Below are 18,002 nucleotides of genomic sequence, written 5' to 3' on the forward strand. Positions count from 1 at the left end.
CTCTGGGCTGGACAGGGGGGTTTTGGTGATGCCAAACTTCTTCCTACGGCCCAATCCATTCGGCCTATTGAACATGCTGGCGGCGCTTCATATGCCCAAGAGGTGCACCGGTCTATGAGACAGTTTTTAATTTCGCGCTTGATGCATTCTTATCGCTTGGGGTATTCAAAACGCGCTTTGAATAATCACTATTTACGAGACTACTTTAATTCGACGGTTTATTTTGATGGGGTGGAGAAGCGGAACCGGCGTGTTTGGGTTTGCTGATTCCTTTGGAGATCTGAACTTATTAAATGCCCCCCGCTCCGCCCTCTGTATAAGTAGGACAGGAGGAGGTGATTGTTTTTACCAAAAATCCCTTTTCATCCTCCTGCGACTCTGGAATACTTAGCCTCCCTTAAGATTCGGTTTACTCGCCGGTTTATACACTTAATCGCAAAATACTTTACCATAACAACAAGGGATGCAAAAGTCCCACCCCTCCCAAAAACGCCACGTTCCGATAAAGCTTATCATGGCTCGATCGGGACAAGGATGACGAAGACTCAAAATCAATCTCATCCTTCTTTCAGTCAAAATCCGAAGCAGGGACTCGTCACGTCAAACTCTCGACGTGACTGAGTCGAGAACACCCAAGATCGTTACCATCCGGCTCCTCACGAGCGTACCTAATATGGCACCGGCGTGTTAGGAGTCAGGGCGGAGGCAGGGGCTAAGTGCTTCTGCTTCTCCCTCTTTTGCTCCTTGGTGCCCTTCCCCTCCCTCTTCTTATTGTCTTCCCAGCACCAGTTCTGCCCTGGTGCTGTTTCTTTTCTATCTTTTGTTCCTCTCTTTGTCTCTTCATCTCTCTCTCTTCTTCTCCTCCTTCTTTACTCATGTCCTCCATCTTCTTTATTCATCCCCCTCATCTTCGTCATTGATTTCTTCCTTACTATTTCCTTCTTCTTCATTCATTTTCTTTTTTAAAGTGAGTCCCTCTCTCAGTATGAGCAGCAATGAGGCAGAGATTGGAGAAACTTTGAAGACGAGTTTAAAAGACGCTTGACAGTTTACTTTTCTGTACTACAGATGTAATGGTTGCTTAGGCAGTTTACATTTTGTATAGGCTCGTTTGAGCCCCTTTTTGTATGTTGTAATGATTTTTTTATATTAATAAAAATTGTTGTCTACCTTATTTCGCATGTTATGTCTCTATGTTTTCATAAATTTGCAAGCGCTGCTCGGCACAATAATATAGCATCTAAATCAATGACGACTAAGACCAAAATATTTGATAATAAAATGATGTCGCCATAGCTTTAATAGAAGTGCTTGGCACAATAAGGCCGACCCGTAAAAAATAGTACTCACCCGGAACTAGTCGAGGAGAGAACCGAAGGCTTGATGCCGTGTGAGAAATAGCCGTCCGAGGACATATCCCCTACCAAATGAATAGCCCTCTTATACGACTAAATGCTGGGGCGTTCCACCCCTTTCCTTACACCTTTATTGGCCTTAACATTTTATGGTGTTTAAGCCGTGGATGAAGTGACCTGACATTTTTACCAAGTAACCTTTCTTATGAGAGTCAAACCTTTTCTTATCCAAGTATTTGGTTTTCCCATAGGCTTGAGTCCGAGGACCATGCAAGGCCTTGGTTCTGTCCAATAACTTGTAATTTTTATAATTTTTCGTGCTTGGCCTCCCCATAGGCTTGAGTCCGAGGACCATACAAGGCCTTGGTTCTGCCCAAAAACTTGTAATTTTTATAATTTTTCGTACTTGGTTTCCCCATAGGCTTGAGTCCGAGGACCATACAAGGCCTTGGTTCTGTCCCTGGGCCCATATGCCGAACGGGCCTGGGCCGCGAATTTACTGGGCCCACAAATTAAGAGGTGTTTCCATAACTTTTGATCACGCGGTACCTTTTGGCGTCCCAGTGTTCGAGGTGCACCTTCTCGAGACTCCTTTAACCTCAGGGTTGCAGACGACGTTGGAAGTCGAGCCAGAGACGTTTTGTCTGTAGCGTTCCTTGGGACGCTGCGCGAATTAAATGCCACCACCTTATCTTTTAACATAAATAGGAGAGAAAGTTGCTCCTTTTCACACACAAATCCTTCAGATTCCTCCCTTAGTTCATCATGCTTGAGGCAGAGATTGGGAAAAAGGAGCTCCCTCCGCCACAAAGGCGTCATGTCCCCCCGAGACTCAGAGTAGGGAGGTACGGGCCAAGGAGGTGCAAGTTCAAGGGAGCATTCCATTTCGTCATAGGGGAGGGGGTCCTCTTCCCTCTTTTAGTCAAAATCCGAAGCAGGTTCTGGTCATGCCAGTTTTTCGGTATGTCCAAAGAAGGAATTTCCACCATCAGCACTGTCTACCTTGTGGCAGGCAAATTTTTGTGGGGGCTTCCCAACCTCAAGCTCCTAGCACCTTTTCTGTAGATGGTGTTAGCCTGAGGTCAGGTTCTTTGGCTGCCTGAGTTATGGGCATGCAGAGGTGTCGAGGAATGGTTTCCTTAGACAATAACTTGGCGCAGTAGCCAACCTCTCCTCTGAGCTGTCCCCACGGCCTTCTCTCCACTCGCTTGTATTTTCCTTTACTTATGTGGTCAGCTTTAGTGTAAGCTTGTTTCAGCTTTTCATTGTACACTGTACTGTTCCTTTGTCTTAATAAAATATGTGTCTATTTCTCCATACATATCTTTCTTCTCCGTAACAACTACTTTATGCATGAATATTAAATGCAAGTTTGCCCTTAAGGATATTCCAGGCAGAAAAAATGCTTTAACACGGGTTCCTACTAATTTAAACTCACAAATATTATCAAGTATAACAATGGTAACTTTCAATAAATTAAATTCTTGGAACTAACCGGGATAAGCATTGAGTACTACGCGATGCATGCTAGACCAATGTCCGAGAACGATAATCTCTAAATAATTCGTCTGAAAGGGTAGCTAAGTAGCGAGGGACTTTGGTTGTGCTTTTGGGGTAATATGTTGCGCCGTATCGCATCAACCCCTTTGATACTGGGGATCCGAGGGTAGACCGAGGAATCCGCGCAATCAAGGTATTAACCCGTCTGCTAACGCGGAGTTCTCTTCGGAGGGATTTCGAGGTTTACGGGCCATAGTTTTTTTCTTTAAATAGTTGGTTCCTCATCCAAGTAGTTGGTTTCCCCACAGGCTTGAGTCCGAGGACTTTGCAATGCCTTGGTTCTGTCCAAAACCTAGTTTTCATTACATCCAGGTAGTTGGTTTCCCCTGAGGCTTGGGTCCGTGGACCATGCAATGCCTTGGTTCTGTCCAAAACCTAGTTTTCCATATCCAGGTAGTTGGTTTCCCCTGAGGCTGGTCCGTGGGACCATGCAATGCCTTGTTCTGTCCAAACCTAGTTTTCCACTCCAGGTAGTTGGTTTCCTCTGAGGCTTGGGTCCGAGGACCATGCAATGCCTTGGTTCTGTCCAAAACCTAGTTTTCCACATCCAGGTAGTTGGTTTCCCCTGAGGCTTGGGTCCGGAGGACCATTGCAATGCCTTGGTTTGTCCACCTAGTTTTCCACATCCAGGTAGTTGGTTTCCCCTGAGGCTTGGGTTGACCATGCAATCCTAGGTAGTTGGTTTCCCCTGAGGCTTGAGTCCGGTGGACCATGCAATTGCCTTGGTTCTGTCCAAAACCTAGTTTTCCACATCCAGGTAGTTGGTTTCCCCTGAGTCTTGAGTCCGAGGACCATGCAATGCCTTGGTTCTGTCCAAAACCTAGTTTTCATTACATCCAGGTAGTTGGTTTCCCCTGAGGCTTGAGTCCGGTGGACCATGCAATGCCTTAGTTCTGTCCAAAACCTAGTTTTCCACATCCAGGTAGTTGGTTTCCCCTGAGGCTTGAGTCCGGTGGACCATGCAATGCCTTGGTTCTGTCCAAAACCTAGTTTTCTCATTGTGTGGGATCTTGGCTTTAGGGGAGTTAGCTCCTCGGCCAAGCCCCTAGAGTTTATCCATACGGTTAACGTTACAAGGTACCTAGTTTACTCTTTACAGGGGACCTTGGCTTTAAGGGAGTTGGCTCCCCAACCAAGCCCCTAATCAAGAAACACAGTCCCTAACAGAACTTTATATTAGAACTCTATAACCGACGGTTAGATATAACGAAGAAGCTCCATCGACCCACTTCCTATACCAACACACAAGCCTTTCCCACAGACGGCGCCAATTGTAAGGACGCGATTCGTGGCGGACCGTAACAGTGTCGGGTTCGCACGTGAAAAGGCCCCTAACAATATCATTTGTAGAGCGTGAGTTTGGAAGGCTAGGCCTTGGTTGATAGGCGGTGGGTTTTTCACGGTGTTCGTATGAACTTAAGCTTTCCTACACCCCTGGAGTCTTTCTCCTGGAGGTGGGCTGGGAGGCTCTGGTTTCTGGCCATTTTTCCCAACCCCCTCTATAGATTACTTACTCTTCCTTTTATACTAGCTCGCGTCCACTGTCCTTCGTCCACGCGTAGGGTTAAACTTTCCAAGATTGATACTTGTCCCATCAGTCCATACTCAAAGTCGTTGGGGATGGTTGTAAAAACCAAAGAATGCGGCTCTGTCGGGTTCAGAACATTAAATGGCAATAACAGCAGCTTTCCCTGGATATTTTAGATCTTTCTTCCATGTTCCAGTCCTATACCGTTTTTACCCTTCCCTTTGGAGGTACTGTGGGTCTGCCGAGGACTGAACTACCCTCGGCGGTACCCAAAGGCTATTTCGTTGAACTTGGGCCATAATCCTCCTCGGCCTGGGCCTTTGGACTCTCCCTGGGTAGAGGGGCCTGGCCCATAAATCATTTGCGCCCCACATATATATATATATATATATTTTTTTTTTTCTACCCATTCTTTTGCAAAATTTTGGTGCCCCCTTCCACTTGGGGGCCTTAGGCAATGGCCTAATTGGCCTAGTGGAAGGGTCGGCCCTGGTCACATCATGAATTAACTACTTTTTCTCCATCGCTCATACTAGTTGAGTTCACGCACAATTTGTGGTGCAACTTATTATTAGTTTTTTTTTCCAATATTTCAATAAGTTTTGCCAAAAATCTTGTAATTTAACTGATTAATTTTAATGAATTCACAAATATTTAATTTTTTTTATGGCTTTGTGACAATTTTTGTCAAAACAACTAAACATGAGTAAGAATGTCATATTCTAAATTTATTATTATTATTCCAACTAAAAATTATTTTCTATATAGAGTTTATAAAATAATCATATAAATTCATTTAATATAAATAATTAATGCACAACAATAGATAATTAATATATGCATATACTCTATTGGTTAATTCAATGAACTAATACTTTAATATAAATACAAACTTTGTTGAAGTAGAAAACTAAATAAAGAGAATTTCAAGGAATGTGCCATATGGCAAAACCTTATATTCTCCAATATAAGGTCTCTGCTTTTATATATATATATATATATATATATATTTATAACAATTATGAAATTTATTATAATAAAGTTGTGTTTGCAAACATTATTGTTGAAAACCAAATTATGGAATAAGACTTGAATCCTACAAATTAATTTGACTAGTGAAAATAATGGAATCACTAATGCCAATTTGCGGCAGAAATTAAGATAGCTAGTGATGCCCCCATATCATTTTTTAAATGGAATTTTGGCGAAGCCTAGCATTTCTAATTATGAATTGCCTTTAGCTATGCTTAAAACCATAGGTAATTCTAGGATGAGAAGTTTGCCTGACAAGTACCATCACTTGGGTGTAGAAGATTCAAACCACCTATCGAACTAGATTCCTCTTTAGGTCTGCGATCGGATTGCATGGTATCATGGAGCATGGTTAGTGAAGTGGCAAAGGGATGAGGTGGGCAAAGCCAACAAGGGGAGGGGGGATCAGTTTCATAAAGTTCCTCTCGCACAATCAATTGGGCTTTGGGATACAAAACCCAATTCAACCTAGTATTTTGGCAAATCCATGGTGGATTGCTTTGGTTTGGATCAGATGAATTCAGTCAAGTTACCGGTTGTCTACTCACCATTAGGATGTTATTACTATTCAATTAATAAACTCATTCTTTATGCATAATTTTAAAATATAAAAACTTAAAATTCAAACATTTAATAGATGAGATAGTTATTGATCACAAATAATCTTGAAATTTTGCAAACATAGTATAAGAAGAAAATGTAATCCAACGATGGATTATCAAAATTCATATCTAATAAAAAAAATATTGAGTAGTGCAACTTGAATCTTATTCTGTATTTTTATAAATTATGATTTTATGAGAATAGCATAAAACTTAAGGCTAACTATTGTCTTGCACTCTCGGATGTGAAATGTTTTAGATAATGTTCATATTTTTACGTCAAATGTTTACATTTTACACATAATATAAAAGATTATAAACATGATACGAAAGAGTATGATCACAGTTAAATGTGAACTTTAGATATCATGTCTACCTTCTTATAAAGACATGTACTGATATATTAAAAAGAAAGAAAAAAAAGTCTACCACATTAGATTTTTCCATTATATTGAAAAATTTAAAATTTCAAAACTAAAATGAAAATAATTGATATTCTCAGAATTAGATAGGATTCTTTTTGCTTTCTATAAAATTCCATAAACAGAATGGTAATTTGACAATTAAGATATTACCAAGCCACTTGCCAAAGTTGCTTCCTTTAGATAACCCTTTTGCTTTATCATATCTCCAGCAAATCGGTATGAATTAACATCAATCAAATTATTCCCATTTTTAGCTTTTAGGAAGCGTTTTTTTTTTTTTTTTTGAGAAGCTAAAAGCACAAAAAGGAAAATGGATAATAAGGCCCAAGTTTCTTTAAAGTCGAAACCCAATGATTTTGTGAGACCCATAAATATAACTGCACTCCTCATTCCTCAACATTATGGGCTTCATTCTAGGAGGTCATTTCATGATCAAGTGGAGCCCGTGGACTTTTGCATGAAAGAAATTGATCAGTACTACAAATTTCTTTGCTCATGTCAAAGGAATCAGTCCGTATTAGCATCTGTTTTAACCGGTTGATTTATATATTCTGTGTAGTTGCCGTTATACTAGCTGTTACACTAGTTTTGTATTTGTTAAGTTTATACTAGTTTATACTCACTCTTTTACCAGCTTGTATCCTACCTTTTTTTTTAAATTTTTTTTATCATTAATAAAACTTTCCATCTTTTATCTCAAGAAAAAAAAATTGAGTAGTACGTGTCTTTCCATTTGGTTGAAATGGTAGAAATGTAGAATGATAGAAAATAATGAAAAAAAAAAAAAAAAAAAACAGCGTGAACATAACTCAAAGCACAAAGCAAACACAACGGAAAGGGAGGGGCAAATTTGGTCTTTGGCTGGCATGGTGTTTTCTCTTCAATTTTCTCTCAAATTTGGAGAGAATATTTTGATGGGTTTGGAGAAAAAAATACTTGAACCCCATCAGTTTTCCTTCCACAAATCCAGGCAACCAAATACTACAATAAATTTCTCTTTTGTTTTTTTTTTTTTTTTTCCCTCTCTAAAATCCACCTAAACAAACGGAGCCTTAAATTTTAAATGCATAATAACTCGAGAAATGATATATCTACAACATTTTTACAACAAATCTTAAGTGACAGGTTATTACTGGTTGTTATTGTTGGAGCAAAAATGTAATCTTAGTGTTAGTTTTAAATTTGAACCAATAACAATTAACCACTTGTAATTTGTTGTAAAAATATTATAGACATAACATCTCTCTAATAACTCACTTATTTCGATGCTTCCATTACTTATAAACAATTCAGTGCCAACACATTCCAAAACGTTTTAAAATTAGCCAAGGTCTCTAACCTTCTTTTTCTTCTTCTTTTTTTTTTTAATTTTTAATTTTTTTAATGTGGATGTCCGAGGTTCTTACTAATTCACATGGATGTAGTGAACCAATTCCTATTTCTTCCTTGCTCCTCTGGTTACTTAGGCTTTAGAAAGTGATGGATTTAGGCCCTCTCTTTTGTTGTATTCTTTTGTGGGGGGTTTAATAAAGCATTTATTCAGAACAAACAAACAAACAAAAAAAAGAAAAAAAAAAAAAAGAAACCCTTATGCATATAGATTATAAGGGTGATCCTTTTGCTCTACACATTAAATAATCATATAAATAAATTCCTCAACAAGATGAACCCAACGTATCTATTAATATACTATTTTTTTTTTACTGGTTAGAAATATCATATTCTAAAAATATCTGTGGGAATTGTTGAGAACCATTTAGATTTTGCAAGTAGGTCCAAATCCAAAATGCATAACGTGCACACAAAATGAAATGAACAAAAATCCATCTTGGGTATGCATGCAAATGCAATAGATATCTGTCATAGACTCTTGAAGCAACACGCAATGTCATTTCAATAAATGACGCGTAACATTTAATGTAGTAGAAGCTAGTAAGAGACGAGTTAAGTTTCAGCGACACAATCCAAACAAGTTGATATTTGAATATGATTGACAAAAACAGTAATGTGTCGGTGTGTACGTTTCATATCCCCCTCCTTTAATCAATCCATGGCGGCACAACTTATATCCCCTATTTACCTCAATTAAGCTTTTTTTGGCAGTAAGAGAAAATAAAATGTAAAGAATATGGAAAAAAATAAAAATAAATATCTTGCATAAGTATCTAGTAGGAGGGATTGAAAAGTCTGACGGATATATATATATATATATAATTAAAAAAAAAAAAACTGTTATACAAATATGTGGATTCACATATCCTGTGTTTATTATTACACTGCTCTTATTTTTTTAGACTTTAAAACGGTTAGGTCGGTAACTTGGCATAGAAAATAATAATTCTCTCTCTTTTATCTTTTGACTTTTCTACTTCATCTTTGATTTTCTTTCCGTATTTTGTTTTTCAATTTTTTTAATATATTTTCTTACTTTCCACTTAACCAAACGCATTTAAACACTGGAAATATCAACAATTCAAAACCAAGGCTAATTAAGTTGTCTGTTAGCTAGAAATCACAAAAGTGAGTAATTAATATAAAATAATTGGACTCAAATTAAAAGTTTAAAATTTTAGATTAAGGTAGTCTCTTAAAAATGACATTTCCAATAGAGTTGTCCAAAATTTAAATCCTCTCCATTTTTTTTTTTTAGCTTTTGAATCCTCTCCCTTAAATCACCACTTTGTACCAATAAATTATTCTTATACTCAAAAACCCATTTTGAAGGGGCAACGTTGAAAAATTTTAGTTTTATATAAATTACTGATGGAAAGCTTTGAAGATATTTGACATCATATGTCTTTTATGTTAACTTAATTAATTATTAAAAGATAAAACAAAAGTAGCTTTAAACAAATAAACTAGTAGAAAATACAAGATGCCAAGCGCATTAGCAGTTATGCTTACAACTGTTGGAAAAAATTTACCAAAGACGAAATATGATATCATGGATTACCAGAATACTCCCCTAGTTACATGTTTATTGTGTATGTACGTTTGGTTTCAGTTTATTTAGTTTTTTGTTAAATTAGAAAAGACAGTTTTAAAAATCTATATATAAAAGCACAAAATTGAACAAAAAAATTAATGCCAAACACACACTTAATTTGTTTTTTTGGTAAATTACAGCAGCCTCTTTTGAGGTTTCATGAAATAATACTCATTTCTAAACATTTCAATAAATAACACCCCCCTTGGTGTTTGCAAAGTATAAGTGCAACATAAAATCCATTTCACAATTTGACTTCTCTAATGGATATTCTATTTTTTAAAAAGATTATCGTGCAAACTATGAATGAATCAATGAAATGTCATTCCGTTTGGCCCTTGAGATTTGTGGATGATTGACACTCCCCATTGAGATTTGTATAAATGAGTAGAAATATGTTTTAAAAGCATAATATAATATAATAAAATAATATTATGTTAATTCGGAGAATCATGGTATAAATGTACGAGCCTAAATTTATTGGTAGCATTATAAAATCTTATAGAAAGATAGTATAACATTACATAAACCAATATTAAATTTTATAAGAGTTTGGTATACAATCTCTTATACCACTATATTAAAAGATTAATGTTACGTTGACAATATTTTATGTATAATTATCAAATTTTATGTAAGAAAAATGGCGGATGAAAATAAAGAACAAGAAACACATGGTTTTACATAACATCTTTCTTTGGAATGCAGCAGGGGAAAAAAGAAGCACCGCTGCCCCCATTAAAACGACCCAATCCTTCTTCAACATGCAGCTAAGCAACTATATATCTGTCGGGGTCCCATGCTGATGCAACCACACGCAATATAATGATGAGCGATGTCTTCTCAGTTTTCAGTGATGATGGGTACGATTTAATCCAAAACTTGCAGAGACAACCTTTAAACAAGTTGCATGATAATGGTGAAGCCAATTAATAACGCATGGATAAGTTATCACAATCCTGAAAAATGCATGGCTATAGGCAAATCCAGCACCTAACTAGTAATGGTATTTGGTGAAATGCTTGTTTCATATCCTCATTTCCCATGGCCTCCAATACGGCTAAACCCAACCTTTTTTGCTTTTATTAGAAGCGCCCCCACACTACAATTGGATGATCAATTTGCACATTCACAGCTCAGTACGTAGTGTACGTGATAGACCCATGTTCATTGCAAATCAGTTCACATTTCTCCACCATACTACACTAGGACAGTCCCACCATTTATTGAACATTTAGTATGTGGTAGTCCCATATTCATAGAGACGAAGAGCTATGTGATTTCCATGATCGATGGGATCTAGAGCTTTCAAATTTCCATGATCAAGACCTAGAGCTATGACATTGGGTTTGAGATTTCTGAGTTTTGTGAGAGAGAGTTTGTGGTAGTCACATTTTTTAGTGTTAGGATGCATGGCTAATTACCCTTGCTTGAAACACTAGTCCTACGAAGTCAGATTTTCTACTAGCTAATGTACTAATAGAATTTTGCTCAATTTTGTAGGCCAATCGAGTGATTTTCACTTAGTCATGTTCATTCAATCCCATTTGAAACTTCCAACTTACTTCACTCAATCGAGGTTGAGCTCCTAAGTTTTATTGCTAAACAATCTTATCTTGGTAGTTGCTGCATTAAGAAGAGAGTGGAGTTTCGTATTCAATCTTACCATTCACTATATTGAACATTTTTTCCCCTTTCTATCCCTTCCTGTAAAGCTGACAATTATCTCTCTGGTTCTTAATTTATCATGTTTGGATGTAATTGAGGGTTAAATAAAAAATTTTAAGATGAATAGATAATTATGGGGGCCATCTAACAAGTAAGCTTAGGATATATATCATAATTCTTATGCAATGAAAATTGGATGTGTTTGAGTCTCATTTAATTTATGGAAATAAATGGAAGGGCCCCCATTTGCCAATTGCCAAAAGACTGAAAAGAGAGTGTTTATGTAGAAAATTGATTCACTGATTGAGACCAACCAACAACATAAGGCCCATGTCTCTTATAGGAATGGAACCATATTTCCACATCAACTATCTCAAGAATATGAAGATATCAACTCTACAAAACCATTCTCTGCAAGTAAATGCATGCACTACTACCTTGATAGTGAAGATAAATTGTTTCATAATTCTGTGCACCATCCTTGTTTGAATTTTCAAATTTCCAACACAGTACTTAAAAAAGAACTATACTCTTAAATTGGCCTGGTATACGAGGGAAATCACAATCCATGACATTGTCATCCACCACATAGACAGCTATGGATATTAATGATGAAGCTACAAATATGGAATAGATAACACAGATATGGTGGGGCATATATAACGCATTACTGTATAACACTGTTAAAGATAAGAAAGCCCAAAGAAAGAATAATGAAGAAAAACTTGTCAATTTATAATTTAAGAATGGAGCTGTTTAGATTGGAATTCTGAAACAAACTGAAGATATATGGGAGTATATAATTAGTGTATGTGTAACTGTATAAGGCTCAATTTTATTGAGTCGATTAGATTATAAAACTAGTTAACTATTATAGTTACTTTTGCTATGTTCTAGCGATCCATGACAAAAAATCTGTGAATCCTAATAAACTCAATAGGTAAAATCACTTATTATCGAATGAAAAAAAAAATTCCACTAATAAGTGCAAAAAATTGTAGTCAAACCCAATTTTTTTGTTTTTTGTTATTCTAGTTATTAATCGTGTGACAGGTTGACATATCAGGAGGCATATGTACTATCAACACAGGTTGATTTTCAAACAAAAAAACTGAAATAACCGAATATGGGTTATTAAACTTAGTTGTTAATATCTTGCTAGACTTGTTTTGGATTAGCTTTTTTGAAACTTTTATGTGTTTATTTAATTGGCAAAAATATATCATAATTAAAAAAAGAAAAAGAAAAAAAGAAGAAGTTTTGAAAAATTGTATATAAATAAACATAAAAAAGTTAATCCAAATATCAAATATGCATATAATTCACCAACCTTCTATTCAATACAAAAAGTAGACATACACCTACAGATATTACAAGTGGAAGGTAGGAAGCTCAAGTTTACTAACATGTACATATAAGTAAATGAAAGAACTTTAAGTTTCATGTTCAATTATTCTAAAATCACACCACTTGTCATAATTTTTATAACAACTTGATATGTAAGTCATTATGATTGGTGAACTATTACTTTCACATAGATTTACCATTTTTTTCTACGAGTCGCACATATCACCATTGTGACAATAATTAGGGTACAAAAGTTATGTCTATTGACTTTCTCTTTCACATCATGTCTATGTTTAGTTGTAAGTACTCAGTTAAAACACCTACATGTGAGGAGTTTTGAGCACCCAAGCTTGCACTTTTAATATCTCTATATGCCTACTTTCTGTATTGAATCAATATAATTAATTTATATCATACGCCAATGCTTGATTCTTGTACGTTTGGGTTACCATTATTTCCCCACATTAGGTTATTAGTACCATATCCCTACCCTAGGCATAAATCACTTCATGCAATTCAGCTGCATGTCTATATTGCTAAGGTATTTATCAATCACTCTTAGGATCATTTTCTTGTTGCCGTAACGTTTAAGAAATTAACTGATGTGGTAAAACACGCTGTACATGCAAATTAATGCATGAGAATTCATGACAAAGACGTATATATATTACAAGGTTATTGGAAACCTTATTTAGTCCAAAACAGCAACTTCTGCTCTGCTCTGCTCTGCTTCTGACTCTCTCCCTCAAAATGCCATCTTGGTGGGCAAGAAACTCAAAAAGTAATGCACAACAAGGTCACAGGAAACAAGTTGAAGAAGCCAGGAAGAGCCAAGCTTCAACTTCTACTAATTACAACAACAAGAGAAATCTGAACAGAGAGAAGCAAAAGAGCTTGGATGAAGCAATCCTCTTTGCTCGGAATTCTATGAGAACAAGTCAAGAATTCATAGATTCTTCCATTTCTGCAAATGGGTTCTCTGTGTTTCGAGGTTTTGATTCGGATATAGGAAGCCTGACTGTGGAGAAGAAAGCATATCCTCTTCCTCAGCCTGCTATAAGCGTTAATAGGTTTTATTCTGAGACGGTGTCACTTTCAGTTTCCAGTGAGAGTTCATCTTGGTGTTCTTCTTGTGATAAGTGTAATGAAAACAATGGTGATCATGGGGAATTTTGTGCGTTTAGGTTTGTTGTTCCTTCCTTCCCCTATTCTGTCTTTTTAGTTTCTGAACTTCTGTAGTTCTGTTTTAATTTCAGGTTCTTTTTTTATGATATAGAACTATTAGAACTTGGCCTCCATTTGCATTTTGATTTCTATGTTCCCTGTTATATCTTTCCCAGATCATTTTAGGACAAGTAATTGCGTGAGGCACAAAGGTAAAAAGGAGTTTCTATGCCCAGCCATTGGAACTTCAATACTATGCTTCAAATCAAGTCATTTTTATTTTTTGTCCCTTTTTTTAAATAAAAAAGTAGTTTAAAATTTACAGTTTAAAAAAAAAAAAAAACAGTTTAGATACAAAAGTAGGAGTTTGTTTTATAAAGAAGGTTAGAAGGATGTACATAACTGTTTTCTTTGCTAGTTTGTAAATATGGATTTTTTCCAAGTTATTTTGGAGCAAAAAGTCTTCTTTCTGCCCTTTACTGTAAGTTGTGTCACTCTTGAAGATCAAAACAGCAAAGATTTTCTTTATTTGAATAAAAATCATTAACATATGTTTCTCTTAAGGATTTCTTTCGAATATAATACTTTTCCATAAAACATAATAATTGGAAAACCATTATAAAAACTTACCAAAACATCAAAAGCAAAACCAACTTCCTCTGATTTGTCGTGTTCCTAATTGTCACCTAACTTAAATCGGTCATAACTGCAAATCAATGGCACAAAACAAAATCATAATAGAGTAAACAAATTTTGAACACAATTGTCCAGAAGGAAACAAGCAAAATACTCACAAAAAAACAAGCAGAATACTCATAATTAAAACACCATTTTCCAACCAAGTTTACCAACCGCAATGAGATGTTGAGAATAGAAGTGGTAAGGGCATTTTTGGTGGTGGTTATGGTGATTTGGTTTTGGTGGAAGTAGCCACTACGATGGCTATTTGGGCTAAAAATTCATTAATCAGAAGGTGATGAAGAGCCACACATTCTCTATAGTCTATTCTTGGAGGTTAGCTTAGCAATTGTTGGAATTGATTTCTATCAACTCTCTATGCTTTGGCTTTTTGAGGTTTGAGTCTGATTCTAAGATATTTTATGGAGCTATATATGATGTAATGAGTTTTTGATTGAAGTAGCAAATTGCTGTGGAAGTTAAACATCAAGAATTCATCCATGATTTTGACAGTAATTGTGTAATCTTCCACCTTTTGACAAAAAAAAAATGCTACATGGTTATCACAGACTATTTGAAGAATCCCGGTGCAAATCATGGCCAAGAATTTCATGCCTGGAATCCAAAACTTTAACAGCTTGCACATTTCCTCAGGATCTGCTCTTATGTGATACAAGTTTTGAGTCTCCATCTGTAAAACTTGAAAGTAGAAGGCATCCATGTCATGCTCTCCCCCTTCCTCCAGGTTCTCCACCTTCAGAAAAACTTCAGTCAAAGTGGAGAAAAGGAAGGCTTCTAGGAAGAGGGACATTTGGTCATGTTTATGAAGGATTCAATAGGTAGCATAATTTTCTCCCTCTTTTCGACTTCACTGCTTTCTTGTTGGGCTTCAATACTAGTGAAATGCAAAAGATACGGAGGAGTGGAAAAAAAAGCTATAGTTATTTGGATATTGATGTAATTTAATGTTGTAAATACAGTGAAAATGGACAAATGTGTGCAATAAAGGAAGTAAGGGTCATTTCTGATGATCAGGCCTCAAAAGAATGTCTCAAGCAACTGAACCAGGTGTGTCTCTCATATTTTTCTGCAAAAATGAAGGATTGCATCTGCATTGTATGGCTGCTTTTTGTTCTTTAATGAACCGATTTTGATATTTGTATCTAAAACACTGAATTTGAAGCATCATGACATAGGTATTAGATTTGTAACTCATTCTACATGTGTGAACAGGAGATAGCATTGCTTAGTCAGCTGTCACATCCAAACATTGTCCAATTTTATGGAAGCAAACTGGTACGCAAACTTCAATAATTTGAAATCATTTTTCTACTGTGAAATCCATGTTATTCTCAGCTTTGAATCTATCTTTTGGGTTTGAAACTCAAAAAAGTTGCTTAGCAATTCAGCGGGATTAACTACCACACAGTGGTATAAAAATCTCTTGATTGATTCAACTGAAGTGAGTTTGATGACAAATTATGTTTATACCATATGTCCGAACCTTAGGAAGTGTATATACTATCTTCTTTGGATCCATTTCCAGATTTGAGATAGTACAGTGTTTTACATTGTACCCTAAAAAAAGCATTTGTTCATGTGCATATAATCCTCTATGTTTTGCTAGAAAATATAATGGATAAAGATGGAGAAACGGTTTGTTTATGACTTCTGGAGTTAAATCCGCCAAACTACTGGGAAAGGAACGTGTAACTGGTATAGCAATTTACATTCCTTATAATAACTCTGAATTCTTGATGCAGGATAGAGAAAAACTTTCAGTTTATTTGGAGTACGTTTCTGGGGCATCAATTGATAAATTACTGCTGGAATATGGTCCATTTGAGGAACCTGTTATCCAAAGTTACACCAGGCAAATTCTTTCTGGTCTAGCTTATTTACATGGAAGAAATACAGTGCACAGGTTATGGATGTTTCAAAGTTTTAGTTGTTATGGTTCTTGTGGCATATACTTACATGGAAGAAATACAGTGCACATGTTATTGGATGTTTCAGTAGTTTTAGCTGTTATGGTTGTTCTGGTATATAATATGTAGCTTTAGGAAATGAAACTTGTATTTCCTTTGGCAGAGACATCAAAGGCGCAAACATATTAATAGATCGTAATGGTGAAGCTAGACTCATCGACTTTGGCATGGCTAAACATGTATCTTTCTTCTACATTTCTTTTGAATAATTCCACAGTTATTGTGTTCGTTCCTAAACAAATCATCTCTGATCTCCTATTTATTTCTTTACATCAGACAACATCCTGCTCTTCAATGGTTTCTTTTAGAGGCAGCCCTTATTGGATGGCGCCTGAGGTAGTAGTTTCTTCCAAATTTCTCTCCTTCCATATCATTCTCACTTCCTTCTTCTAACTTTCGATGTTTATAGTTTGGCAATGATTGTCTTTCGAAAATAATTTCTCCAGGTGATAATGAATCTGGGTGGTTATGGTCCTGCGGTTGATATCTGGAGCCTAGGTTGTACTGTTCTTGAAATGGCTACTTCAAAGCCACCTTGGAGCCAGTATGAAGGGGTATGTCATTGTAGATTTATAATTTGCATCTCTTTGGTTTTAGGACCAATCTCATCTTATTTTATCTTTCACTAGGTAGCTGCAATATTTAAAATCGCAAACAGCGAAAGTTTTCCTGAAATCCCTTGTCACCTTTCAGAGAATGCACATAGTTTCCTTAAACTTTGCTTGCAGAGGGACCCCTTGGCACGTCCTAAGGCTGCACAACTACTACATCACCCCTTTTTCCAAGATCAAGCGACAAGAAAGTTATGAAAGTTGATAATTTCTAAAGTCATGAGTGAACTTGCCAGATGAGGTGCAAAAGTTTGGTTTTGTATAGAATTTATGTACAAATAACTGTCCAGAAGCAACTCTGTTCTATGTGCTATGCAAATGATGGAAGTTGGCTTTTCTGACTTATGAGGGTTTGGCACTTGCAGAAATTCTCTATTTCTGCAATTTTCTTCATGGCTAAATGTTCAAGACCAACTTTTGCTAAAATTTCATAGAATGTGTTGGCCAATTGCATAAAAATTTGTATCATAAGAAATTTTCAGTAGCAGAGATGGACATACTAACAGAGGTCAGGAGTTTAAGCTGCCTCCATAGTTCTTTTAATATGTAAAAAAGCTATATATATCTTGTCTTATGTTTTCCATAAAGATGAGGGCACAACTGCTCTGTATGTAACAACAAAAGAAATGATATCTGTTAATATCACTATGGTAATAATACTAGAGCTACATGCCATATTTTTCCTCAAGAATATTAGTGTAAGAAACACAAATGTCTATCCTACCTTATTGATCGGATATAAATCCAGTTATTAAACTAGTTTCCAAGAGTCAAGACTAAGCTTGACTTGACTGTTTCTCATACTCCATTATGCTCTTTTTTTTTTGTTGGGGGGTGGGGGGGGTTTGCATAGTTTCAAGTTTCAACAATATGATGGAGGTTAGCAGGATGGCAAGAAGTGAAGGAATTATCAGCCATATAATTTAAACTCATGTATAAACTGTAGCGGGTATGACAAGAAGAAAAGTGGAGAGAGATTGAGAGGTGGCGAAAAAACCAGGTGCACCAGGTAGTATGAACATAGTTGGATATCCTATTGTCCTGCTATTATCTTTAAA

The 18,002-nt window shown here is 36.1% G+C and overlaps 1 protein-coding gene across 2 annotated transcripts; it reads left to right on the top strand.

The window, feature by feature from the left end:
- The first annotated feature begins 13,213 nt into the window (after positions 1-13,213).
- On the top strand, positions 13,214-17,605 carry LOC115959255 (mitogen-activated protein kinase kinase kinase 3-like). Of its 2 annotated transcripts, none has more exons than XM_031077594.1 (9): positions 13,214-13,687; positions 14,915-15,184; positions 15,326-15,413; positions 15,579-15,641; positions 16,109-16,269; positions 16,437-16,512; positions 16,610-16,669; positions 16,780-16,887; positions 16,963-17,605. In XM_031077594.1, the coding sequence occupies exons 1-9, from the start codon at positions 13,254-13,256 to the stop codon at positions 17,140-17,142; spliced, it is 1,440 nt and encodes a 479-aa protein (XP_030933454.1). In that variant the 5' UTR covers positions 13,214-13,253; the 3' UTR covers positions 17,143-17,605. The 2 variants fall into 2 exon arrangements, with proteins under 2 accessions (XP_030933454.1, XP_030933455.1); XM_031077595.1 differs by lacking the exon at positions 13,214-13,687 and adding an exon at positions 13,921-14,681.
- The last annotated feature ends 397 nt before the right edge of the window (positions 17,606-18,002 follow it).

This window comes from Quercus lobata, chromosome 9, assembly GCF_001633185.2.
Source record: "Quercus lobata isolate SW786 chromosome 9, ValleyOak3.0 Primary Assembly, whole genome shotgun sequence".
NCBI lineage: Eukaryota > Viridiplantae > Streptophyta > Magnoliopsida > Fagales > Fagaceae > Quercus > Quercus lobata.